The sequence below is a fragment of the Tauraco erythrolophus genome, chromosome Z (genome assembly GCF_009769465.1).
Source record: "Tauraco erythrolophus isolate bTauEry1 chromosome Z, bTauEry1.pri, whole genome shotgun sequence".
In the NCBI taxonomy this organism is placed as follows: domain Eukaryota; kingdom Metazoa; phylum Chordata; class Aves; order Musophagiformes; family Musophagidae; genus Tauraco; species Tauraco erythrolophus.
Genome location: NC_141496.1, coordinates 19,754,594 through 19,780,275, shown reverse-complemented (window position 1 = coordinate 19,780,275; position 25,682 = coordinate 19,754,594). Strand labels below are relative to the sequence as shown.

The 25,682-nt window shown below is 47.2% G+C and overlaps 1 protein-coding gene across 1 annotated transcript; it reads right to left on the bottom strand.

Annotated features, from left to right (window-relative positions):
• Nucleotides 1-9,840: 9,840 nt before the first annotated feature.
• ISL1 (ISL LIM homeobox 1) lies at nt 9,841-20,511 on the bottom strand. Its single transcript, XM_086629615.1, has 6 exons — nt 20,484-20,511; nt 19,460-19,649; nt 16,131-16,390; nt 13,852-14,138; nt 12,191-12,358; nt 9,841-9,957 (listed from the first exon to the last, which is right to left on the bottom strand). Exons 1-6 carry the CDS (start codon nt 20,509-20,511, stop codon nt 9,841-9,843), a joined length of 1,050 nt encoding a protein of 349 aa, XP_086485741.1.
• Between the last annotated feature and the right edge of the window lie 5,171 nt (nt 20,512-25,682).

Genomic DNA, 25,682 nt, shown 5'->3' with positions numbered 1-25,682 from the left:
GAAGGCACAAGGAAGTCCATCAGAGATGCCTGATCTCTATCCATCATCAAGAGATCGGCTCTCTCTGCAGTCAGTACTGCTTCCTGTGCAGATGTGAATCTGAGGCAACTCCGTGCTTTGGGAACTATTCTGCCACAACTCTTTTCAGCATCCCTCCTAGGAAGAGAGTACCTGCCTAACCATCCCCGCCAAGAACTCCTCGGCCTCTGCTGCAGAGGCAGGAAGACATCCTTTTCCAGAGGAGCTCTGCTGCCTCTCGCTAGTGGTGAGCCCCTTCACGAGCCCACGCGAGGCTGGGCTGCGCCATGAAACGAGGGCTTCGATACCAGATAGCATTATCAGGGTGTCACAGGCTGTGTGTCGTGTCACAGGTAGACAGGAACCGCCTCCATCCTCCCTTTTTCTCTTTCACATTGCCCTCACAATTGCATTTACCACTCTACTGCCCTTGGGAGTTTCACTAACCGGATTGGAAGCACTAATTATTTGTTCCTTTTAGACCTCACGTTCACAAAAGTCCGTACCTCCCCTGACTCTGTCCATTTTTATTCCCAAACAAGAAATATCTTGCAATATTTTTTAAAATGTATAAAACAGTTATTAACGGCAACTCAGATTAACACCATCTGACTAAAAGGCAAGATTAAGAATTGGAGTAGGCAACTCACCATATTTAATTGATCATTAACCAGTTGCATTTGGCATTCTCTGTTTGATCAACAGCTGCTTTAATGACTGCCTTTGGTTCAGCAGTATATTAAAATTTATAGCAAAACTAAAATTATCTTCTGAAATATAAAACATAGAGTTATCATGATAAATAGTTGAAGACATAAAACTCTAAAGAATGAACATACTGTTTTAGTGACTGTACTAGTCAGCCAAACATTTGATCCTGCAGTACAAGACTTAGTTTTCTTTTTTTTTTCCATGCAGACTCAGTCGTTGGAGCATGAAACTTGTACTGCTAATTGCAATCCTGCTACTTGTTGTGCTATTTCATTCTGAATTCCAATTTCTCCTTTGAGGCACTTACTGAATGAAGAGACCAAATTCTCCTGTGGAAGTTAGCAACAGTTTTGCTGCAGAAACATGAGTAAGTCCAGTGTTTATTATAAAATTAAAAAGTTAAAAAAATATTTTGTGGGAATTTAGCATCTATAAGACACAGACTTTAAGTCTATGTTAGTCAGTTATTACTGTGGAGTTGTATTAACATCACTATGTTCTTTTATTTACTGCTATTGACCACATTGGTTACAGCCTTGCTCTAAGGACCTGTCAGTAGCATGGCCCACTGTATTAGGCATTGCACAACCATGGAGCAGCTGTAAGCACTCTCAGATGAATCCTTGTTTGAATGACCTAATGATTTCAGAAAGAAATGTCTTTTTACAAACAAAATATTCACCAGGAAAAATGGTAAACTGCCTAAGAATAATTTTGATTTGATAGTTGTAAGAAGTGGTACCTGCCTTTCTTAATCTTCTGGGTTGTTTTTTTTCCTGTGATAATGATTTACTAAGTTAAATTAAAACTGCAAACACATTTCTGTAATGTAATCAGTTTTGAAGGGCAAACATATTGTAGAACCGAGACCCCAAATGGTGAGATTTCACTTCCAGAACTACTTTAATGACCAACTCTTCAGCTCTGACATACCTCATAATAGTATTGTTACCACAAGGAAATATGATATGTGGTGCTCATTGCAAAAATCTAAATGTTCTTGCCTTTGCCACTACATAATTGACTTTGAAATGGGATGGGCTCAGCTCAATTGGGGATATGTGATTTTGTTAAAGTCCATTGGGGCTTACTCAGTAAAAAAAAATGAAAATCAGGGCATAAACCAGCTGTGCTTACTAGAATGACAGGCAAAGATGCTTTGAAAACTAATTCGTTAGAAGAAAAACAGTGAATCACAAGCACAGAGATTTAAAAACTTAGCATTTAAAAAATGTGATGAAGAGGATACGTCTAATGTCTTGAATATATTGCTCAGGTATGAACACTGGGAATTAGTTGTTCACCCAGTTTACACTAACCAGTAAGCCAGTAAGATCTGGAATGAATGCTGGACTAAAACACTTTCATTTAAAGTGATACAACAATTTGAGGTCTCTGGCCAATAAGTGCTCAATCCTAACTTAGTTATCGAAACCACCCAGAGTTTTCAGCCAGAAAAGGCCCAACCTCAAATAAGGTTATTTGAATAACTAAAAAAAGCTCTAGTCTTTCAAGTGCTAGAATTGTTAAATTCTCGCTGCAGAAAAAGAATCTGAGTAAAGTAAAAAAAAAAATATTTACTATCAATTAATTTTCACTAAAGGAAACCCTGCATCTTTAGCACACCTCAAATTCTGTGCTGCATGTGAAGTTTGGGATCATTCTGCAACAGCCAATTGGGCAGTTGCCTGGCTCAGAACAAGCCTGAATTTGAGTCACCCTGGTAGGGCCAAACCCTGCAAAAGCTTCCTTGCTTCATATGATGAAGGTGAAATATGTGTACATTAAAACTTCAGAGCTGGTATGAGGCTAATTCTGTCAAGTTTTGCTAAAAGTTCTGTCCTGTAAAATATAATGTAAGTAGTTTGTATGTGGTCTGCTGCCCCAGAATTGACAAGGGATGAGATTTCCCTTAGGTGACAATAAGTGAGACAGGGAGTGGCTGTTTTATTTTATAGTATTCTGTACATTCAGATGAGCTATTGGCTCCTGTTTCTCATTACCACACCAAGCAAGATGGTTTTACTGATGCACCGATAGCTTAAGAGGGTTTTTCTCTTATAATAGAAAATTATGCAGTCATTTGAGATTAAATGTAGAAGAAAATGAGGGCCTGTGTAAACTAGAAAGTTTGCTCCTGTGATTCATGAGTCACTAGAGTGGTCTAATATTAATTACTTCAGATTACTTACAGTAAGCTCTTAGAGTACTAGGACCTCAGTTTGTGTCTTCAAGTTGGGAAAAAAATGTTTGGGCTCCAAATATTGGAGTATTCTTTTAAGTGTCATATATCTTGCAAGATCTTCTACATATCATCGTATCTTTGTAAAAAAAGGTTAATTTATGGGCTGTAGTTAAAACCTTCATAAACTTTTCAAGTTAATTCCCACCATATTTTACTTTACCATGCACAGTGACACGTCAGTATTATCTCTATATACCTGCTAACTTTAACACTTTTCAAACAACACCTTGTATTTGTGACAGTCAAAAATAAACACAAAGTTTTACCCATGAGAAAAAAAAAAAAAAAAAGGAGTACCAGGATCATGGTTAAGATTCCTTTTCTAGGAAATGTTACTCTCTTGATCCTGAATTCCCTGAGTTATGGGGAGTTTAAAATGGTTTAAATGTGTTTGATGGAAAATTATTACAAAAGCATTGCAATGTAATTTGCTCTGTACAAGAGGAAATTTGTAACTACTAAATCTAGAAAACAGCACTTATCCACAAACCTTCTAAACCGCACGAGGAAGAGTCCTACCCACTGGCAAATTTCATAATTCCACATTAGCAGACTCAATTACAATATCCGCTGCAAATAGCATATCAGTGCATCATAGTTAAAGCTATCAGCTTGCTTTCTTCCAAAACGAGCTATCATGGCCCTGAAGTCAACCGCACCGAGAAACAGCAGAGAGTTTGGAGAGGAACCGCACAGACGTGCAGAAGATTGCTTTGCGTTAAGGCAGAGAAACAGCAGAGACGGCAGACGGGCTCCTGCACTGCTCAGAAATCTGGAAACCCACCCTCCAGCCACCCAGCGTGCCAGGAGAGTTTGAAAGCTCAGGAATACATAGAAAGAGTGACATCCGACAAAAAGATGCCTCTTTCTCCCTGCTTTCCAAAATGGTGCTTGCTACTGAGTTAAATGCTTTTATTGATCCCAACCGCCTCAAACAAGCTTTACAGCTCACGATATCCACAAACCCAGCATAAAGGGACTAATACAGAAGGCAATTTTCTACTCCCAAAGATCTTGTATGTAAGCTGACTTCCTCTCTCTTAATTGATTTGCTTCGATCATTCCTTAATGTTGGTGAACAAGAGTGAGATGGGATATTTTTTCCCGTTCTCTGCAAAACTGCAACTGGAAAAAAAAAAAAAATAATAATACTAGTAGCAGCAAACTCACGGGGGAGGACGGTAAGGAAAAAAAAAAAAAAAAAAAACACACAACAAAAAAAAACACGAATAAACAACGTTCCTGACCCCAGCTTGGCTCGAGTGCCCACTGCCAGATCGTGCCGCGGAGGTGGCCGTTCGGTGCCCGGGGGGTGACAGGGGCAGCCGCGGTGGCCAGCAGCGGGGTGTAGGTTTTCCAAAGCAGCCCGGGGGCCACCCTTGCCCTGCTGCCGGGGGCGGGGGGCAGGCAGGGCCGCAGCCGCGGCGGCCCGGGAACAACAAAGCGGGCTGTAAAGCCTCCAGGTGGTGGGTGTATTTGTTGTCCTGTCTGCGAGGTGCGGTGGCTCCCCGGCCCCGGCAGATCCCAGTGCTGCTGTGGACATTAAGAAAAGTCTCTTTTGGCTGATTCCAAAACCTGATAAGGAGCCGCCGAGCCACCAGCTCTGTCTAGACTCCGGACCTCACAAGTCAAACGGGTTGTTTGGATTAGCCTTGGAGATCTACCGACCTGAACAGCCCTCCTAAAGAAAAGCCACAGTAACACCCTATTTTCCTCTTCCCATTGCCGCCCGAGGTCTGTCCGGAGATAGCAGACGAGCTTTGCTTTGGTCCTTGTCGCGTATTTCTGGAAAACTTTTCCTCCCTCTCTCTCTCCCACAAACACACCTTGCCCTGTTTTATCTGCCAGGAGGAAAGGAAAGAAAAAAAGAGACAAGGGGGGGGGGGGGGGAAAGAAGAAGTAAAGAGACACTTCAGCAAAAATCCTGTTTTGCAACCTTTCTCCTTCCTTCTCTCCTCCGGCCAAACACCCCTGGAGAAATCTGCCGGAGCTGCAAATAATCAATCCAGCTGCAGCCGCGGCGGAAAGCGGCCGGGCCGCCCGGCCGCGTTGCTGCCCCGGTGCTGCCGGTCCCGGTAGCCCCGGCCCGGCGGAGAGCGCGGAGCGGGAGTTGAGAGGCTGCCCGCTCTCCCGGCCTCCGTCGCCCTCCCTCCCCTGCCCTAACGAGCCCAGAGCACTTGTGTGGTGGCCCTAAGCCGCGACAAGAAAATTCAACGAAGCTCAAACGAAATGGCAGCCCGATGTAAAAACCGCATCTTTGGTCTGGGATGCTGCGGGGAGCGGCGCACAGAGCGTGCCCCGACCTCCGGCACGGCCAGGGCGCTGGGGAAAGGCACCGCTTAATTTTACACTTCTTTATCCTGGCTAATGAAGGCAGATACCGTGCAATATGGAAAGCTCGGTCATACAGGCGAGCCTCCCCCGCCCCCCCACCGGAGCCTGCCTCCTTGGGAGCTGCCTTCTCCTCCTGCACTTCACAAGTCCCAGGAGGTGAGGAGTGATCCTCCAGCAGGGCCGGCACACTGGGAGCTGTTAAGTTTATGTTTGTGGCGCCTGAGCTCAAACAGTCATTCGGTGGCTTGCTCTGTTATCAAGAAAACAACAATCAGGAACAATCAGTAAACAGGATCTTTTCCCAGCCCCTTTATTAACTACTTACAGCTCCGCTGAAGCACGCAAAGCGCCCAGCAGCGGCACCTTGAACCGTAAAAAGCTGCCGGCGTTTCGGGCTTGCGAAGGGGGAGAAGGTGGCCCGGTGCCCGTGAAACCCGCCCGGCACCGCGGACCCCGAACCCGCTCCGGCTCCGTCCCGGGCGCTGCGCTGGGGCTGCGGCGACCCGAGGGCGAAGCACCACCGGGAGGGCCCTCATTCCTTCCCCGCTGCCCATTTTTGGGTGACTCAATGTAGATCTGTTAAAATATGTGTGTATACATATGTATATAAAGGCAAGAACTTACTGTTGAGACGTTAGACTGATCTGAACGCTGGAGTTCATGTCCCCGGCTCCTGCGTCTCGCTGCTGTGTTAACTGGAGATGCTGAGAGCTAATTAATCTGGTACAGATATTGAAATGAGAAGAGGTTGAATATTGGCCTCTGTGTGTGCAAACAAAATTCTCAGAGAAATTACAGTAGGTTTTAATATACCTTATTTGACATTATTAAGAGAGGCTGAAGCAAGAAGAAATCTGGCAGACCTGAGGCTGCGGGCGGCCGCCCTCGCTCGTATCGGGGAGAGGAACCAGAGCAGGAACCAGCACAGAGCACCGTAAGGACACGCATTTCATGAAGAGGATGTTTTCCCTAGCTTGCACAAATCCTGCTGCCCGAGGTCAGGAAGGGTGTTCTCCTGAAGGCACCAGGAGGGACCGCTCGAAAGTTTGTCTCTATTTGCTCCACTGTGGGTAATACTCAAAAGCTTTGGGGGAGGGAAGAAATATGCAACAAATACATGAAACGGAAAAGGGAACCGAAGGCCATCAAAGAACCCTCTCCACCCTGCAGAAGAAACAAACTTAAAAATAATCTTAAAATAAGACGAGTTTTGTTTAACTGAAGGGGTTTCGAGGAGTGATCCCGCGGCCGCAGGTCTGCGCAGAGGAGCGGGCCGGAGCGGGGTGACGGCGGCCGAGGGGACATGGAGACCCCGAAACGGCCGCCGCAGAAGCGACCACAGCCTCCCTGGAAGGCTCGGGGGGGGCTCAGGCCCTCCGTGGGGGTGCAGGCAGGAGGCCGGCTGTAGGTGTGGATGCTCACGCATCCCAAGCGGGGCTCCAGCCCGCAGCCCGCAGCAGAAGCGGGGAGTCGGAGCGCGAGTGCAGCCTCCCGAAAGCACGGGAGTTTCGAGGAGCAAGGCGCTCCGCTGGCAGCCCAAACGCAAGCCCCTGCCTTCTGGCGGGCCGCTTATCTCGGCGGCAGCCCCAGCCGCCGGGAGGGCGCGCCGGGACCGTGGGGCGCCGCGCAGCGCCGGTCCGCGCAAGGCTGCGGGGGAACCTTCCCCCTCGCAGTCAAAATTCCCCTTTCCCTTCTGAGAGGCCCTTGGAGACGACAGACTTTCACCGGCCCGAAGGTCCTGCCCTTGGCGGGGGGCGGGGGGGGAGGTACCTCTCAGCAACGCCCCGGCGCGCAGGTTGCTCTCCCGCGCCCTCACCCCGCCCTGGCGTAGCCCTGCGCCTCCCCCGCGGAGTGGCCGCGCTTCCCACCTACGCCTTATCCTGCAGACGGTAAAAGGCGAACGCAAAGGCCCCCGTGTTGCCCTGACCTTGCAGGTTTTCAGCACCAATTGAAGACATCACCCCACCCCCGACTCGGAGACTCGGTCTCCAAACTCCCCGTTTCCCCCCCTCTCCCGCCAGTAAGAGCGACTCAGAGAACTTACAGGTTAGACCACCGGGCCGAAATGACACCCTTTCTCCCTCCCGCCCCCTGAAGCGTCGTACCAAGCCTCTGATCCTGCATGAAAACACAAAGGTTACTGGCCACACGGTTTAAGGTAGATTTCATATTTATTTAAATATTTATCAAGTACTCAAAAATGTATTACACTTGAGCATACAAAATGAATCCAGTTTCTAATCAGGATGATTGAAATCCTTGTATTAGACTTTAACCTATTTTTTTTTCATGTTCTCTGTACTGTCGAAATGGTTTGTCTATAGCTGAGCTTGCTCAGGGTGGGCTGAGATGGTGAGGAGGGAAGAAAAAGAAGGTTATGTTAAGAAAACATCAGGGTTTGGAGAAACTGTCATGCAAACCAACTTGTCTTTATCAGACTAAAAATCTCTGTATATTCCAGTTCTAAAGGGTTTTTTAAAGCGAGCCTTTGTCTTGTGCTAGCCGGGAGCGCTAGGGAGCACTCGGATTGGAGCAAAAATAACCCTTTCATATTTTTTTTTCTTCTTCTTTTTCTTCTTCTTTCTACTTTTCCCCAAGAAATCGCCCACGTTACTAGCTTTCACCACCCTCTCCCCCGCAAATTAAAAAAGGAAGAAAAGAGGGAGTGAAGAGAGGGAAGTCGACAGAAAATTAGGAACACTGTACGTGCAATTTCATAGCAATATCCCCTCAACTTATTCCTCCTGCAGCATTTTTCAATCGTTTTGACAGCAGACACTGATAAATAATGGTCATACTTGACTTGTTAAGCAAAAGGCGTCCCTTGTATCAGGAGCTTATACTTAAAGTACAGGTCACTTCAACAATCTCAACAACGAGGCTTTGGTATACAGCACTTTCTTTTTATTATTTTTTAAAAATAATAGAACTCAGCAAAAAGCTTGAGTTCCCAGTTCTTTAGATGTCTTAACGTTAAGTCAGATCATGCCTAGAGTAATATCACTTTTAAGGGCAAGGGATGGGGGGGGACACAAGAGAATTTCTAACGTTATCGATTGAAAGCTAAGGCATCCAACTAGCCCTGATATAGTTGTTGAAACAGAAATTTACAAGCTGGTCGTTAATACTTGCAATAAAATATCACACTCCTTTTATTCACTAACGACCTGCTTTGCATGCAATATTTTATTTCAGGTATTTTAGCTGCTAACTTGTAAATATTTAAAAGAGGGAACTTTGTTCATTATTTAATATTATTATTATTTTCTCTATTCCAAACGCTTATTTAGTGACATAGTCCTGAAGATATAATAGTTCTACATATGGCGCTTTTATTTCACATAATATTTAAGAAAAAAAAAAAAGACGAAAACCACATAGAATTAGACACATAATTCAAAGACCACGGTACAAACTTTTCTTTTTTTGTTGTTTTTTTTTTTTTTCATTTTTTCTTTTACTTCACCAAACAAAAAAATAGTCAAATGACATGAAAAGTGGCAAGTCTTCCGATAATAAATAATAAATTACTTTATAATTTTGTAATGCAAGAGCAAACAAAAAGAATGTGTTTTTTTTTTCTTTTTCCTTTTACTTTTTTTAAAACTTTTTTTCTCTTTATGGAGAGAGAGAGAGAGAGAAAGAGAAAGAGAAAGAGAGAAAAACAGTCGTTTTAACTATACACATCTCTGGGGGAGGGGAAGGTTCTTGGACGGACACATTTCAAACACAATCCCGAGACGCTTTGTGGCAAAATAGAGGTATACCTTGTTGCAATGCTTTTATAAATTGGTTTTGAAAGAGCAATTCAAAAACCTATTTTTAATCGCTTCAAACTTGATAGAGGGTGGATCTCAACCAAACAAAATCAAAACCCCGCTACAGTACATGCTAGAAGAGACCCAGGAAACAACCCCTTGTTAAGAGTCAACTAAAAACAACATTGCAAACCAATGCAGCTCCACCTTCCTGCAATGAATCTTTCAACAATGCAGGGTCAAATCGTCTCTTTCCTGACGATGGAAAACCGACTGGAGCTCCTTTTGGCAAGGCAATCCCCAATATAGAAACAGCACCATTCGGATTGGGAGGGACTGGATAGAAAGTCCCTCTACCTTGGTTTCTCCCTAAGATGTGCAGTCAAATGAAAAGATTTTTTTTTCCTTTTTTTTTTTTTTTGAGATCCACGAGTACAAATCCTTCACGTTTTGAAAACGTCTTTTCGATCCTCCTCTGATCATTGATAGCGCGGGTTAGTTTTTTTGTTTTGTGTTTTGTTTTTTTATTTTTTTAGTATTTATTCTAGTAAGATCCCATGATTGTCTTCACAGTGTTGCTACCATATTACCTTGTTTTTTCAAACATGACTCCGTTCATCTCATGGAGCAGTTCCTTGCTAGGTTCATTATAAGATTGTTAAATATTTATCCCCACTAAATTTTGAAGTCCCAACCGATCACTTTCCCGCTTTCTCCAACAGGGGTGACGGTAAGGGCAGAAACAACAACAACAGAAATCTGAATCAATGTTCCTCATGCCTCAATAGGACTGGCTACCATGCTGTTGGGCGTATCTGGCAGCTGAGAGGACATCGATGCTACTTCACTTCCAGTAGAATTGGAACCGGGTCCTCCTTCTGAAAAATTAACCTGCCAAAAAAAAAAAAAAAAAAAGAAAAGAAAAAAGAAGAAAAAGAAGTGTTGTTACAACTGTAACAATCAAAGAAAAGTAGCAGGCAAAGGCAAAGAAGAACGCAAAAGTAAATACACAGGCATGCAGCCGAATGGCCTGATACGTCTCCACGGGAGGCTGTGTCACTGCTCGTTACTTTATTTAGCTTCCCCACTGACTTCACAGGAATTTTCTTCAGGCCTTCGGCCAAATCACCAAAAAAAAAAAAAAAGCAGGTAAAAAGAAAAACTTTTTTTAAAAAGGACTGAAGAATTAAGGAAATAAACAAACTTTTTAATGAGGCCTTCTTCCCTGTCTTGCAAAAGTGGCAACTGGCAATCCCAACAGGATGTTATAGTCAATTATTTAAGAGTGCATGTGTTTTTTTGACATGAAACTGCAAGGTTACTTCTTTCCCCTTTCATGCACGTACTAATATAAACCTGGAAGGAGCATCCAGGAGCAGAACACATTTGAAACAAACCATCGTCTTTCATTTGTGATCTGAAGCGCGTGCTATTGCCTTTTAATGAGAATCAGTTTGATAAAAAAGGTCACACTTCTGCATCCTAATGTGCCCTGCACTCTCCCGTTAGTTTAGGAGCAGCTTTGGGAAAAGGCATAATTTGAAGGGTGTAGCTGTGCTAATCCGAAAGCATTTTTTGGCACCTATTTAGCTGGCTGATCCTGTGATTAAGGCCCTTTCCAGATCAGAGACATGCCTTGAACAGTCGCTGAACTGTCTGTTCCATCCACAATTCTTTATTTTAACTCTTTTCAGTATCAGACATTAGGTCCAATACGTATCAATATTCATCTGTTTGTCTAATGATCTGTCTACCAATACGCATGCATGTATTTGAGGCATCCATCTGCCATCCTACCTTTTTTTTTTTTTTAAACTACTCCATACAAAAACTCGCTGTATCAAAGGTTTTAAAGTCTCCTATTCTGTTAAGGCACAATAAGTAAGGCAGCAGAAGCAGATCAATTTTTCTTATGTCTGCTTGACAGCTTGATTAAAGCAGGAAAACCTGTGGTTGCTCTAGAGGTAAGATGATGCAAACAGCCTTGCTGCTGTGCTACAGCTTTCCAAGTGAGCATGGTGTGCCAGGGGAGAGAAGCAGGCTGCAGCCTGCCACTGGGCAAAAGAAAAGTGATCCTGAAAGAGAGCATGATACTAAACTGAAAAGGTCTGAAAACAATCCTAAATAAGGCTACAAACTTTCATCTTGCATCACTTTGTGTTGAAAAATGCCCAACAGATCAAAAAAGGGTCTATATGTTAATTTTTCATCATTATTTTGGATCACTGAAAAACCATACACAATGTACCTTACTATTTTAAAGACCTGGTTTTAACACACTTAGGCCAAAAAATTGAGTTAAGGCTGAACTTCTGTCCTTTATTCGCCTTGTTGGACCTAAATATTGTACATGATATATACATGATATTGAGCTGCTAAATCATTTAGGCATACAGAAGTGAGTTAAGAACAGAATTTGTTCTAAAAGGTCTGTTTTCTTTTGACTTAATGCAGTTCATTATATTGTTTGAATTTTTCAAGTAAATGCATACTAACTATTCCCTTTCCAAAGCACAACATTTATTGTAAGTTATATATACATATATCTTCATGTGTACATATGTATATCTAGGTATATAAAGTTATATCTAGAGGTACATGCTTAAAATAAGGACTTCAAAAATTTAATTAAGCTATTCATGTTTGTGTGACAAAACAAGGGCACAGGCTGACGTTACAATCATATATTTAAAACCTACCCTGTCGCATAAAGGCAAAATCGGCCCTGAGGAGGATTGGGGAGAATTTTAGAAACTGCTTTCACAAATGTACGTACAACTAAATGACACCTGAAGAGTGTTTTAGTTCTCTGGGTAGAGAGATCTTCAGTTTTCAGGAGTGTGCGAGCGAAGTCAGTCTCAGGCCTGGGTCGGGCCTTATCCAGCTCCTGCTCAAATCAGCAAGAGCTCTGCTGCGCACTGAGGTAGATTCTGCACCAAGCACTATTAAACCAGTTCAGTTGGCCACGTTTACAGAGTGCCATCATGCCCACCTTGCAATTTCAGGAAAACCCAGCTAGTGTGGATTGCTCATCTTTCTGAGGGCATCCGGCACGTTTGGAGGATCCCCCATTGCCCTGCCCCGGGTACAGGCTGGCCTGCTCCAGCTGGGAATCGACACTTACTAGTTGCTGAAAAGCAGGTTGATCGATGTCACTCTGCAAGGCGAAGTCACTCAGTACTTTCCAGGGCGGCTGGTAACTCTGCACCTCCACCGGGTTCGCCTGTAAACCACCGTCATGTCTCTCCGGACTAGCAGCCACCATCGGAGTTCCTGTCATCCCTTGGATATTCTGTAAACAGCCCAGCGAAAGATGTTAATGAGCTTGGTTAACTTTATTGTATATAAGCGCTGAGTCAATAAACTGCTTTCTATCTTATCTATACAGTCGCTTGTATTTGCTTTGTTAATCTGCTGTGAATGTCTTACTCTATTCTACTCTAGGTCAGCCTGTTTCTACCCCGCTGCATTTATCGCGGTGGAAGTTTACTTTCTTTCCCTTTAATCCTCCTATTTCTCTCAAGGCATACCCCCCTCCGCCCCGAGCTTTCTTAAACACGAGCACTCCGTATCTTGGCTGCCGATGCACGCCTCGGCACGAGAAACGGTTAATCATGCTCCTTTTCCACGTTGCATCCAGGCTGGTTTTGTTCTGCATGACCTTAACTGTATCGTATATCCATTGCACGGCAAACCTGGGGTACGTCAGTATCGCGCTCTTAAAAAAAAAAAAAAAAAAAAAAACAAACCAAAAAACAACAACAACAAAAAACCACCTCCAGCCCTCCCAGTATGCCCTGTGGTGCAGGCACTGTGTACAAAATAACACCAAGCCTCGACGAATAGATTGTTCAGGCGAGTTAATAACATCGTGTTTTATTGCATTCCAACAGGGTAAAATGAAACTCCTTAAATTCCACTTAACTAGGCAGCCTTACGAATTAATAGTCTTTCTCAGGTCAGTCAATATACACAGGGAGAATAACAGACTCTTCTTCAAGTGGACTAAAAATAACGGGGGGGGGGGGGGGGGGCGGGGAATGAAAAAGAAAAAAAAAAAAAGAAAAAAAAGTCGGGTTCAAATGGAGACAGCCAGTTTGCTCTGCAGAGCCCGGCGCATATGCCCGTGTTACCCAACAATGACATCCACAGACAAAACTCAACCTACTTCTGTGCGAGAGCTATATATATATTTTAAATGATCTGTAAACACGATGATAATTCGAAAAAACTTGCGTTGTATTTGTCTTTTTCTCCAGTAAGAGAGAAAGTAAGTGCACTGACAAACACACACATACACATTGCAGTATATAAAGTGCTAAGAAAATATACCAAATTTCCCTTTTACTCATGGGTTTTACATTTGGGTTTACTCCTTCGTAAAACCATTGAAGAGGGCGAAAGCGTCATTTTCCCCTCAAGGTGTCCTTCGCATTTGCAGTATAAATGTTACACAAGGCTGGGCTTACTACATCCCATAAGCTCTGCAGGTCGCGATTCGTACTGCAGAGAAGTTAGTCTAATCCGCTGCGTATCCTTAGCCCCACAAAAAGACGTGTTCGCTTGAGCAGCCTGTATCGGCTTCTCGCTCTGGTCTGGTTTAATTGCACTGACAGCAGAAACGAGCGGATAAAAGTTAAAAGGCATCATTTTCTTTGTTTTAAGGGGGCTCCCACAAAATCAAAAGCGTCAAACCGACCCCAGGGGTTGGCCGGGCTGGACATAGCCCAGGCGTTTCTCCTCGGGAAGGAAGGCAGCGCACGGTCAGAGGCTGAAGCCACTTACAGTTTTGTCATTGGGTTGCTGCTGCTGAAGCTGCTTCATCATAATGCTCCTTTTTTTGTCCTTGCACCGCTTGTTTTGAAACCAAACCCTGATGACCCTCGGGCTGAGGCCAGTCATTTCTACCAGTTGCTCTTTCATGAGGGCGTCAGGTCTGGGGTTGGCAGCGTAGCAGGTCCTCAAGGTGTGAAGCTGTTTTTCATTAAGGACGGTCCGGACTCGGGTGGTCTTCTCCGGCTGCTTGTGGACGTGGGGTCGCAGAGCCGGCTGTCTGGCAGAGATAGGTTCTGCTGTAAGGGAAAGGAGGAACAGGGTCCCCGTCAGTAGGAAGCAGGGAGTCTGCAGAGGCTGCGAATCTAAGCTGGTGGGACAGGGGGAGGCGGGGGCGGGGGTGGTGATGAACCCTCTTTCAAAGGCCGTTCAAGCAGCCGATCTATCGGGGCTCCTGCAGCCTCCTCTGCTTTACGCGCTGATGGAGTGACAGAACTGACATTTCTGACTCCACAGACAATTAATTTGCAAAAACAAACCACCCCCCTAAAACACTTAATGACAGAAGCTTGAACCTGTATGAAACTTGACAGGGGAGGGCGAGTTCGCTAAGGTGTGCGTGCGCTAGGAAAGGAGGGGGAGTGGTTTATGTATTTATTTCCTGACAAATCACCAAAACAGATTTTTGGCCCGAAAATTAACGAAAGACTGCTTCTTAAATTAATCATAATTCGGATCTGTTTCTTGTATACTGAATCTAGCTCAGTTTAGCCAGAGGCCGAGATAACGCGCGACAGCTCCCGGTAGTTTGATGCTTCCAAATCAAAGCAAAATAAGCCAAATCCGCTGCGCCCTGACCGCGAAGGAAAATCCTGTGAGAGCCCCGTATCCCAGAGCCGGGAAGACGGAGTCTATCATAGAAAGTGGAGGTGCTGGGTGAATTTATGTAGACTTTTGTAGAATACTTTTAAAATATGAATGTTTCGCCAATTCTTTAAAAGGGGAACAAACTTAGCAACTCGCGGAAAACGTCAGGATATGCAAATCTACGGGTAGCGTCACATCACGAGCTAAAAATATTCGTGTGATTCTGCTGTTCTTGTGTGTATTGTGTAGCTGTAGCTGTCTATCTATCTAGGTAATTTGACCCAGGCGAGGGAAAAGTAAAAACTTTTCTTTTTTTCCCCCCAAAAATCTAGCTAGCTAATATTCGGAAGAGCTCGCTTTTGTACAGTCGGGTTCCGACTTTCCTGATTATAGTAATAAATCAGCAAATGCGATTAAGATAAAATACGAAGGCTTCAAATCTTAGCAGTATTGTGCCTGCCGACACAGTGTGCCTTTCGGAGACATGCACAAACACATTACAGGGAGCTCTCTAAAACTCTGGCATGATCAGCTACGGGATTGTTTTCTCCCTATATATAGATATGTCACCTGAAAGCATCTCAGAAGCGGGAAATGAGCCCATTTAAACATTGCTGTGTTTGTAAATAACCTTTAGAGTTACAGGTACTCGACAGCAATAACGCCGGCCGACCTTGTGTTGCCCTGCCCAGTTCGCCTTAGAGGCGTGCCCCTTCCTAAAGCTGAGCCTCTCCGAGTGTCTGATGTACCCGTCGAGAACTAAAAGCGCAAGTCAAGTTGTAAGATGGGGCGACTCTGAAGTTACAGCGCCGAGTTTTAAGGTGAAATTCTCGTGAAATCACACAAAACGTCATTTCAAGAAGGCAGAGTCACTTTAAAAGGCAATTACCGAAGATTAGCTTGTTGACAGTTTTAAATTACAGCCTAAGTGCTCGCCTGTAGTTATGAAGTCTCTCTCTTTTCGGCCCCCGGTTCCAGCAGTGCTTGGAACAGCTTTTCCACGCTCGGGAGGCGGAGGGGTCCGTGCTTTGCCGCAGACCTGCTCCCCGCGGCGGCTCGTCCCTCTCCGACTTGGGCTCCCGGCTGCCCCGGGCTCGAGGAGGGGGGAGGGGGTAACTCCCGCGCCCGGTGCGCGGTCGGAGCAGGAGGGGCGCAGGCTGGCGGGGGAGCGGCCCCCTGCCCAGGTGTCTCCGCCTCTCGCGGGCCGCGTACGGGGCGCTTCTGGCAGCAGCCGGACCCGCGGCAGCCCCGGGCGCGGGGCGAGCCGCCGCCGCCGCTCCGCGGGCGCGCACGCTCTCGGCCGCCTTTCCGCGGGGGCGCGGGACCCGCTGCAGGCGGCGGGCCCCCCCCCTTCCCCACTCCAGGCGCCGGGCCGGGCGGCGCCGAACCCCGCGAGCTTCCGCGGCGCCGGGTGCGGGCGGTACCTGCCATCTGCAGCGGCCGGGCGGGGTGCAGGGGGCTGAGGGGGTCCCCGGCGCCCAGGCTGGCCCGCTCCACCACGTCGTGGTCCGCCCGGCAGAAGAGGCCGTCCTCCCGCAGCGCGAATTCATCGCCGGGGATGAGCTGGCGGCTGCAGGCCACGCAGCGGAAACACTCGATGTGGTACACCTTGGCGCGGGCGCGCATCACGAAGTCATTCTTGCTGAAGCCGATGCTGCACTTGGCGCACTTGATGCCGTATAACCTGAGCAGGGCCCAGCCCAGAAAGAAGGAAAAGGGAGGGAGGGAGGGAGGGAGGGAGGGAGGGAGGGAGGGAAGAAGGGAGAGCACGGGAGGGGGAAGGGGAGGGCAGGGAAGGATGGCGGGGGGGGGGGGGGGGGGGGGAGTGTGCAGAAAGGGAAAAAGAAAGAGAGAGGTTTTCACTCCCGCTCGTGGGCAGCCCCGTTGCCCCGCGTAGACGCGCCACACAAAGTCCACTAGTTAAACAAGCCTTGAAAGTACAGAAGCGGAAAGAAATAAAACAGATTCGTTTGCTGCCAATGCCCCAGACCCCACGCTGTAAAAGGCAGTCGGGACTCAGACACACAGGTGGGCAAGGAGAGGGAGGAGGAAAAGTGCGGTGTAGGTGGAAGGCGAAACAGAGAGAGAAACAAAACAGTAACCCTTTTCCTCCCCGAGGAGATGCCGACCTCTCCGTCCTGCCCCAGCGCCTGGGCTGCAGCAGGCGAGGAGCCGTCCCTGTCCCCCTCCCTCCTCACGGCGAGAGGACCTGACCTAGCCTGGCCCGGGGCTGAACCAGACCGCCCGAGTAGACCGGGAAAAGGTGAGGCCGGCGAAGCTGCCATTCGCTGCCCAGGCACAAACGTGCCAGCCTCACCAAACGGTGTTATTTTTGCGAGGAACCCACTCAGGATTTCTGCCGCTTAAAGCGTGCCCGGGCTGCCCGCAGCCCAGCCTCTGGGACGCGGCAGGGGTGGCTCTTCCAGCGGCCGGGGCTCTTTGCCTTGTCCTCTCTCACCAGGTTCATTTTCTACAACAACATATTCACACACACACCCCTCTCCTTATACATATACACACTCACATGTATAGTAGTGTAACTCCCCTCCCCTGTCCCCTACTAAAAGGCATTTTGGGTGCCCCGGCTCCGCAGCCTGCCCCTACCTCATCCTCCCTGCCCCGTCTCCCCTCCTGCTGACGCTCCCACCTTGAGCCCGGCTCAAGCCCTCCGGCTGCAGTGAAAGGGCAACTTCTCGCTGACAGCCCCGCACGGCAAACAATGGGTTTCTGGGGTTACACGTCGGAGCGGGTGGCAGGTTTCTCGTCTCCCGTGGAGGGCAGGGGGACAGTTCATCCATCAGTAGATGAACATGGGAAAATGCTCCAACTCGGGTGTCTAGAACTGCAGTCTCTCGGCTCCCACCGAGCGCTTCCTTATCCAGCCTCCCTGGTATTAAGTAAAATTAACATCTTTCCGCAAATGTACGGATACACGCACATGTGCACGCAACACGGTCCACGGAACTGTAAAAGCTGTTCCTAAAGCTGAGCTGATATTCACCCACACACCCTTCCTCACCAGTATGCTTCTTTAGAAATACAGTCTGTGCTATAATGCTTGTGGGTACGGATGTTTATTTACGCGCATCTTCAGCTACTGTCGCTATAGAGGTGTACTCATCCTACGTTATGAGCTGCATATTTCCGATTTACAACATTTTGAGAAAAAAAAAAATCAATCAAACAGTTAAAGGGCAGAAGAACAGAGCGATCGCGAAGTGCATGCATTAATAGGTACAAAAGTTGGGTGAGGGGGGGTGCCCACATGCCTGACAGTTATAGATTGGCTCACGGTTTAATTTGAAGTCGAGTGGCACGTAACGTGCATCTTTAAAAATCGTAGCAAATAAATGTACTCTGTATAACCTTAACAGCGATGCAATTCTTTTTGTTGTTTAAATTTCGCCCGCTGAGTTCTTGCAGGAAGTAAGTGAGCACATCTCAATCCAAATGTTTTCCTTTCGTTTGAAATTAGTGAAAGGACAATATCTAAAAGCACGGCTCCAAAGTGCATTTAAAAGTAAAGAAAGAAAGACGAAAAATAGTAAAAGTGGACTGTTTCTCGCCGTGGTAAAACTTCGAGAATAATCTCACCACATGGCTTGAAGGAATGAGCTGCTTATGAATTGTGCAGTGGAGAAGGAAAGACTCGAGTGCTTTATTTCAATTTAGACTCACAGAGTAACTAGAAAAGATATCTTAGGTGGCTAGGTAGGTACTTGCTCCCAAAACTTTCAGTAAAAAAAACTATTGTCCATACTTCAGTGTCGTACAAAGTTCTGATTTGGCAAACCCAGTAGACGACACTGAAACGGATCAGCATGACCCAGGAGCACAAATAATAAACACACTCGAAATTCCTGCTTTGGTTTCTCTGTAGTGTCAGGATTGGCAACTCTCACATTTTATCAGTTACCAGATTTTAATGTGAGGAAGGAAGCGGTTCCATTATCTAAATATACCCAATTGTTCGCGAACAGATGATGGGCAATTTGATCTGCTCTGTCTAATTCATCAGTACAGATAAGATAAGAAAGAAAAGGCAGTCAGATATCACCAAAGGGGTTAATATTTAAAAAGATTAAATGTCAGTTATTTTAGTGAAGAAACATTTCGGTGTAGATTTTAACCTCACCGTAAAAGGATCCTTCATTCTGAAGAGAACTTCAGTTTTGGTTTTGTTTTTCTTTTTTTTTAATAGGCCTAGTTTAAATAGTTTTTTGGTCCCGTTCCCCCGTCCTCCCCTTCCCCCTCGCGTATTTATTTTTACGGCATACATGCTTGAAGTACCTTTCTTATGAATGCCATTATGCCTTTGCAAAAACACTGAGAGATGCGTGCGTTTCTCAGGTTGTGTTAAAAATCGGTTAGTTCCGTGTTGTTCGTAATATCTACACTTTTGAAAATATTCTCCATTACCTACGATTTTCCACTTTGTTAGAATCTCAGGATGCATTGCCAAAGTCCCCAGGAGGGTCCCACACAGTCGCTAGCTGTTCCCGAATGTGGTTTGTTTACACAGAAATTTGCATTTGAATCTGTGGAATAAAAAACTTGAGGACTCTAACTTTTTTCCTCGCCTGTCTATCTATAGGGAAATCACTTAAAAACATACCGATTGTCTTTTCATCCTCTTTCTCACAATTTTTCCTCTTCCTGCCTTTGTCAGATTTATGAAGTTTAAAAAAAAAAAAAAAAAGAAAAGAAAAAGACAGAAATTTCACCGAAGAATTAGACAACGTAAATGGCGTACCTGATATAATCTCTTTTACAGTAGGTTTTGCCATCCCTAACAAAGCACGTACAGGTCTCGTCCAAATACTGATTACACTCTGCACACTTCAAACACGCCGCATGCCATTCCAAATCCGGAGAAACCCTCAGAATATACTGATCGTGAATTTGATTGCCGCAACCAACACATAGGGAAATCAGGCGTTTTTCTGAAATGAAAATAAATACATGATTGACTAACCGTTTACTCTCCTACAGAGATAAACACACTTTTAGTGTCGTTCTTTTATAGGGCATACTCTGGGAGTGTTGTTTGGGTTTTTTGTTGTTGTTGTTGTTTTTAAGAGTATTACACTTTTGGATAGTAATTGAAGCGTGCCGTCAAAACCTTGCCTCGTTTAGAAAGGAGGCAGAATACGTGTTAAAATGCAAATGTGAACAGTCGTCGGGGTGAAGGTCCTCATTTCGCAAGCCTTGCAAGGAATCAAAACTCCAAACTCCCTCGTTGTTTTGTTTTTATTTTATTGTTTGCTTGTTGGCTTCCTTTCCTTACGAGGAGAGCACCTATATGTTTGATTTAATTTTTTAAGAGGCTCTGACTCGAAACGAAGAGCGTGTGCCTGGGTGCGCTTCCCATTCAGCCCTTTGCCATAGAAAAGGGGACTCGAAGCTGCTAGCAAGAGCAAGCATCATTACGGTTGTCACTTGCTCTCTTTTGCAAGTCTAATGCTGATTCCCCTAGATGGACTAGGTGCTGGATAGTCAGACAGCCTCACCTCAGTCTAGCAAGACGATAATTTAAGGCTCCATGATTGGAGATCTCATTAAAATCCTGCCTGCTCCCCAAACTTTAAAAGAGAGTAGGACCCCAGGCTATTAACATACAAGACTACGAGGTTAAAACATAGCAAGCATGCAGGCATGGCAACAAAGGCACCTTCTCTACCATTCAAATGAAGTTCACCTCTTTAGCAGTTCGCCTGTTTGAGGCCATTACAACAGACAGCACATTTATTCCAACAACGGTAAAAATTCCGCCTTACTTTTTGGTGGGTCTCCCATGTCGCCCATATCTGTAAGAGGGTGTAATGTCCACAGTGAAATGGTGTACGGTTTCGTTTTAAGACCCCAAAGTAGGTTTGAGAGCTGTCGCTAAAAATAAAAATAAAAATAATAAAAATATAGTAGAAGTAGTAATAACAAAAGCAAAAAAAAAAAAAAAAAGAAAATACTCGGAAAAAAAAAAAAAGGCAAAACAAAACACCACCGGCGTGGGAGATACTGTCGGGGCTGCGCAGAGAAGGGGGCGCGCGGTGCGGTGCGGTGCGGTGCGCGGAGCGGCAGCGGTGCGGGAACGGCGCGGAGCGGTGCGGTGCGGAGCGGAGCGGCGGCGCGGCGGTGCCGGACTGGGCGCTGGCGGCTCGGGCACTCGCCTCGCCCTTATCTCTTACTCAAACTTCTCTGCTCCAACTCAGCCCGCTCGCCATTGGCCTGACGTCATGCGCGGGGACGTCACGCCTGCGCGGCCCCCATTGGCTGCGGGCGGCGCGGCGCAGCTGTTCTGATTATCATATTTCAGCGTCTGGCGGCGCGGCGTCCCCGGCTCGGGCTCTCGCAGGCAACTTTTCCTCGCTCCTCATTTGTATTTCCCTTTATACTTTCTGCTTGTCGCTCTCCTCCGTGCCCGCTGCTTATCTCCCGTCACACCTTTCATTTTCCTTCCCGGCCCCGCTCGGCCTCCTCCACCCCTTCCCCCTCTCAGGCTTGCCCTGCTGTGCTTACCATTTCCATATATATATATATTTATATATATTTTTTTTTTGGGGGGGGGAGGGGGGCTGATGTTAATCCAACTATTTCCTTTCTGACCGTCTATCTTTCCCAGGCGGGAGCCACCGCTCCGGCTTGCCCAGGCGGAGCTGCCCGTGAGTGGGGACGGCAGGGCAGGCTCGCCGGGCATGGCCCCAGCCACGAGATGGGACTGTTTATGTTTGTCTTCCAGCCTCCTTCTCTCTTAAAACCGGGGATAAAAGAGTCATGTATTTCTGTTAAACACAAGAAGAAGGTACAAATATTTACCTTAAATTGTCTATCAACGCTCCTTCCATTCTATTTATGTTTTTCAATCCTTTTCCTTTCTTTTTTTTTTTTTTTTCTTTTTCTTTCCCTCCTCTCCCATCTGTAAATAGATATGCATCCTCTGTTTAGACGGTTTCGTAGGCTGGCCAGGAGCAGAGGTTCGCAGAGAAAGGCGAAGAACTTCTGCCTTTCCCAATGGAGAATCCCTTTAAATTCTTATTTAAAACAAACAAACAAAACAAAACAAAACCAAACAAACAAACAAAACACAACAGGAGAGAAGATGCGGACTCCGCCGTTTGCGCGGCTCTGCGGCGCTGCTCCCTGGAGGCGACGTGGGAAGCCCAGACCCGAGATCCGCGGCCGAGCGCGGATCCGCACCGGCGCACGACTCTCGGTAGCCTGCCCCAGAGGGCACCGGGCCCCGCGGGGCTGCGGGCTCCAGAGAGCGGTTATCTGAAAGCTTCCCAAACCAGGCAAAACGCAACTTTCCCGTGGGCACGGATTTCTTTGTGTGTGTTTCTCAAGGGCCGGCTCCGCTTAGGCTACACGGTGCCTTTCCTTTGGTCTGTGCGCGAAACTGTACCCGCTCCCGAGCCTGACCACCCCAAACCCTTCCGAATTGCTCCCACACACACACTTAACCGTCCCCTTTGATTTTGTTTAGATCCCACTTTTGTGTTCTGTTCCATATGGGCGGTTACACCGCCCTCATCAACGTAGTGTATAAGTGCCCGCCAATCACTACTCATCAGGAAAATATTTTTTTTTCAAAGTCCTATTTTTTCAAAAGGCAACCGAGTTTGGGTGAAAGAGAGGAAAAGTCCGTATTCTGGCTTCAGTGGAACAACCAAGAAAAAGTTCTGAAACTTGCGTTTGTTGATGAGACAGCTATTAAACAACGCACCTCCTCGGAGTCCTAACTTAGTCGGCAAGATGTTTTCCTTTCCGTAGCTGCGGGAGCGAACACCCCCCTCCAGCTTTATTTCAAACAAGAAGTGGGACCCAACGCTGCCACTAGTAGAGATAACTAAGCTGTCTCGAAATGATCTCAAGATATGTCAGGAGGTAAAGATATGGTTGTAAACATACACACGCACACACACACACGCAGTTACTTTACGTACTCGACGTTTAAACAAACAGTGGGAAATGCAACTCTGCTAGGTGATCGCTTCCACACCCAAGAAGCTGCCGATAAACATATACGTGGGGGTGTTTATGTACATGCATATATATGTAAGAGACTAGGTATAGGCATACTTTGTAATTCTGCGTGTTGGCTGTGTAAACCAAAAAGCAATTATCAGGAGCTTAACTGCTGGCGCTGGCAGCTTCGGACAGCCTGGCACGTGTTTGGGGCAAACCTTTAGTAACGGCCAATTTCACTTAAAACGACTCGGACTGCGGCGTCGCCTCTGTGTGCCGCTCGCCCGGGCCGGGGGAGCACCGCCGTGTCCCCCTCCTCCCCCGCGCCCCCGCGGCCCGCAGCGGCCCGGCGCGCCCCCGCAGCCCCCCGCCGCTCGGCGCAGCCGCCTGCCCCGCCGGGCCGCCGGGCGCGTTGCGGTGCTTGGCGCTGGCAGCGGCGGCACCGCGGTGCCGGGGGATCGCCCTCCGCGGGGGACCGTCCCCCGGCCGGTCGGCCGGTCCCCAGCCGGCCTCTCTCCGCGCCAGGGCGCGCAGGCGGCGCGCAGGCAGCGCGCGAGTAGCGCGGCGACCTCTGCTGGCCGAGGGGCGAGCGGCCGCGCACGGTGGGCGCGTTTCGGACCTTTTGTGCCTTTCCGCCTGGTGCTCTGCAAATATCATCCTCTCTCCTCTCCGCACGGGGCATGCCGAGACCCTCTCCGCTCCCTGCTCCGCCCCGCCCCCCCCGCCCCCCCGGCCCGAGTGACCTCGCGGGCTGCGAGCTGGCAAAAGAACCGAGTAATTAAAAAAAAAAAAAAAAAAAAAAGTCATCCCAAGGATCGAGAAAATAATCCGCGGATTTTATGAGAGAGACTGAAACAAGGAAGGTGTTTCTCCATACTGAATCCTACGCATTTTTCTCCGTGGATGTTTGTATTTCTCTTAAAAATTTGACCTAATTTAAACATATCGCTCCCGTCTCTGAAACAACGTTTCCTTACTTTCCACTGTCATATCTTTGTTTGAAAATAATTCTGCCTGATTTTAATTCTATTAACCTCCACCCCCTAACTTTGGGGGTTTTTAACTACTACTTCTGGGAGAGGTGATCGCATGTTAAGCTTGATCTTTGCAAATCATGTGTAATAAGCGAGAAACCTGTCTCCGCCCCAACAAATCAGGATTGGGAAGAAAAGGAGGGCTTTGATCAAGGGTTTTTTCCCCCTCCTGTGCTACTGATTTGCTTACTGTGTATTCGATTCGCGTTCCCAGGAAGGCGAAGCTCTATATTTAGCCAGCATCAGAATCAGGTTTAAGGGAGTGGAATAATGAGCGGAACTGCCAGTTTCAATGAATAAGGTATTTAGAGAAAAACCTTGCTGAAGGATTTCTCTTTTATGATATCAATACGCACGTGAATGGGAAGACATAAAACCAGATTTGTACGTATTTGAGACACTTCCGAAAATGTATGTTAATTTTATTTTTCCTTTGCTTTTTTCCCCTTTTCTTATATATTTACTTTTGGCGAGGGGACCGGAGGAGTCTGCTAAAAGTCGGTGGCTCTACACAGCAATCAATAGCTTTCACTACGTTGAGGGGCTCAAATGAGATTATATACATTCGAGAGAAGGGAAAGAAAGAAAAAAAAAAAACAACAAACCAAAAACCAAACCAAACCTCAAACCGACAGCAGCCATTAACCCTTTCCGTCCCTTAAAGAACAGCTATAAATTCGGTCCTGACTTTGCTTAGTGGCGAAAACTAGGACGGCTTCATCGGGGAAAAAAAGGGGGAGAAAAAAGAAATCGGCTTTGGGAAATAATTAAAGAGGTAGTGCTGGTTTCGGAAGGGAGACAGCACTAGGGGATGGGCGAGATGTTCTTGCCGGCCAGGGCTGCGGCGGTACCGGGCTGCGGCGGTACCGGGCTGCGGCGGCCGAGCCCCGGGCGCGAGCGGGGCGGCGGCGGGCCCCCACCCGCCCCGCCGGGGCCCTTCGCGGTCACCGTCCCGAGGTTCAGACCCGGGGCCCTGGCCGCGGCAGGCAGCCAGGTCCCCCCGCACGCAGCGCCTTCGACTCCGGTGGGAGGGCTATTTTCGTCCCGCTGCATCGCGGTGGCTCAGCGCAGCATCGCCTCTCGGGCAGGCAGAAAGGCTCCTTCAGTCACCTCCGGATTGAAACTTTTTCTTGAGGAGCTTTGGACCAGAAAGATGCTTTGCAAGGAAAGACTGGGTTTGCGGTCCCAGAGGTTTAGATCTCCCCTCTCTGCCTTACGGGATGCGGCGAGGGCACCAGGGCTGAGCCTGTGCGATGTGCCGAGAAGAGAAAAGGGTTTCGCACCAGGCTGAAACTGGAAGCAACGCAGCGGGGAAATCAATCACGAAATGTATTAGCTGCTCCGGGGTGTAGGCTTTGACTCATCTAGAGGTGCGCGATCTTTAATCTTCAAGTCTTAGCTACTGCATGTGAGGGAGAAGTGTACCGTAACAGCACTAAATCTATCAAAACACAAGAAAACCTGTCAGTGGGCTTCTGCACGCCCAGGAAACCTTCGTGACTTTAATAACACAATTTGGCTTATTAAATCGGGCTACCGCTTCAGAAAAACAAACAAACAAACAAACAACAAAACACCACACACATGCATAAAAAAAAACCAACACAAAACACCCCCCAAAACAGCAAACCATCCTTTCCCTCCTAGACTCTTCTCGGAGTGCATTAACTCGGTTACAGGACTGGCCAGCGGCACCGGCCCCGCTTTAATCCGGTCGGAAACGGGCACACTGTCACCAGGAGTGCAGGCAGGGGAGCAAGGTCTTTGGCAATCGGGGGAAAATAAACCCCCCAAAATTCTGGGGGAGGAAAATCCCCCAAAGGTGTTAAGAAGATGGCAGAGCGCGGATCGGGCCGAGCGGTCCGGAAGAGGACGGGAAACGCCCGATTTCTCCTCAGGCGAGTGCCGCCGGGCCTCAGCAGCGGCAGGCGCGGGCGAACACGGAGGGCGAGGCGGGTCGGGGATATTTATTGCTTTAAA

Excerpts from the sequence above, each read along its gene's own strand:
- ISL1 (XM_086629615.1), bottom strand. The coding sequence starts at position 20,511 with ATGGGCGACATGGGAGACCCACCAAAAA. Across the intron at positions 16,391-19,459 it reads TGTAAAAGAGATTATATCAG|GTTATACGGCATCAAGTGCG; the intron begins GTACGCCATTTA and ends GGCCCTGCTCAG. Across the intron at positions 9,958-12,190 it reads AACCTGCTTTTCAGCAACTA|GTTAATTTTTCAGAAGGAGG; the intron begins GTAAGTGTCGAT and ends TTTTTTTGGCAG.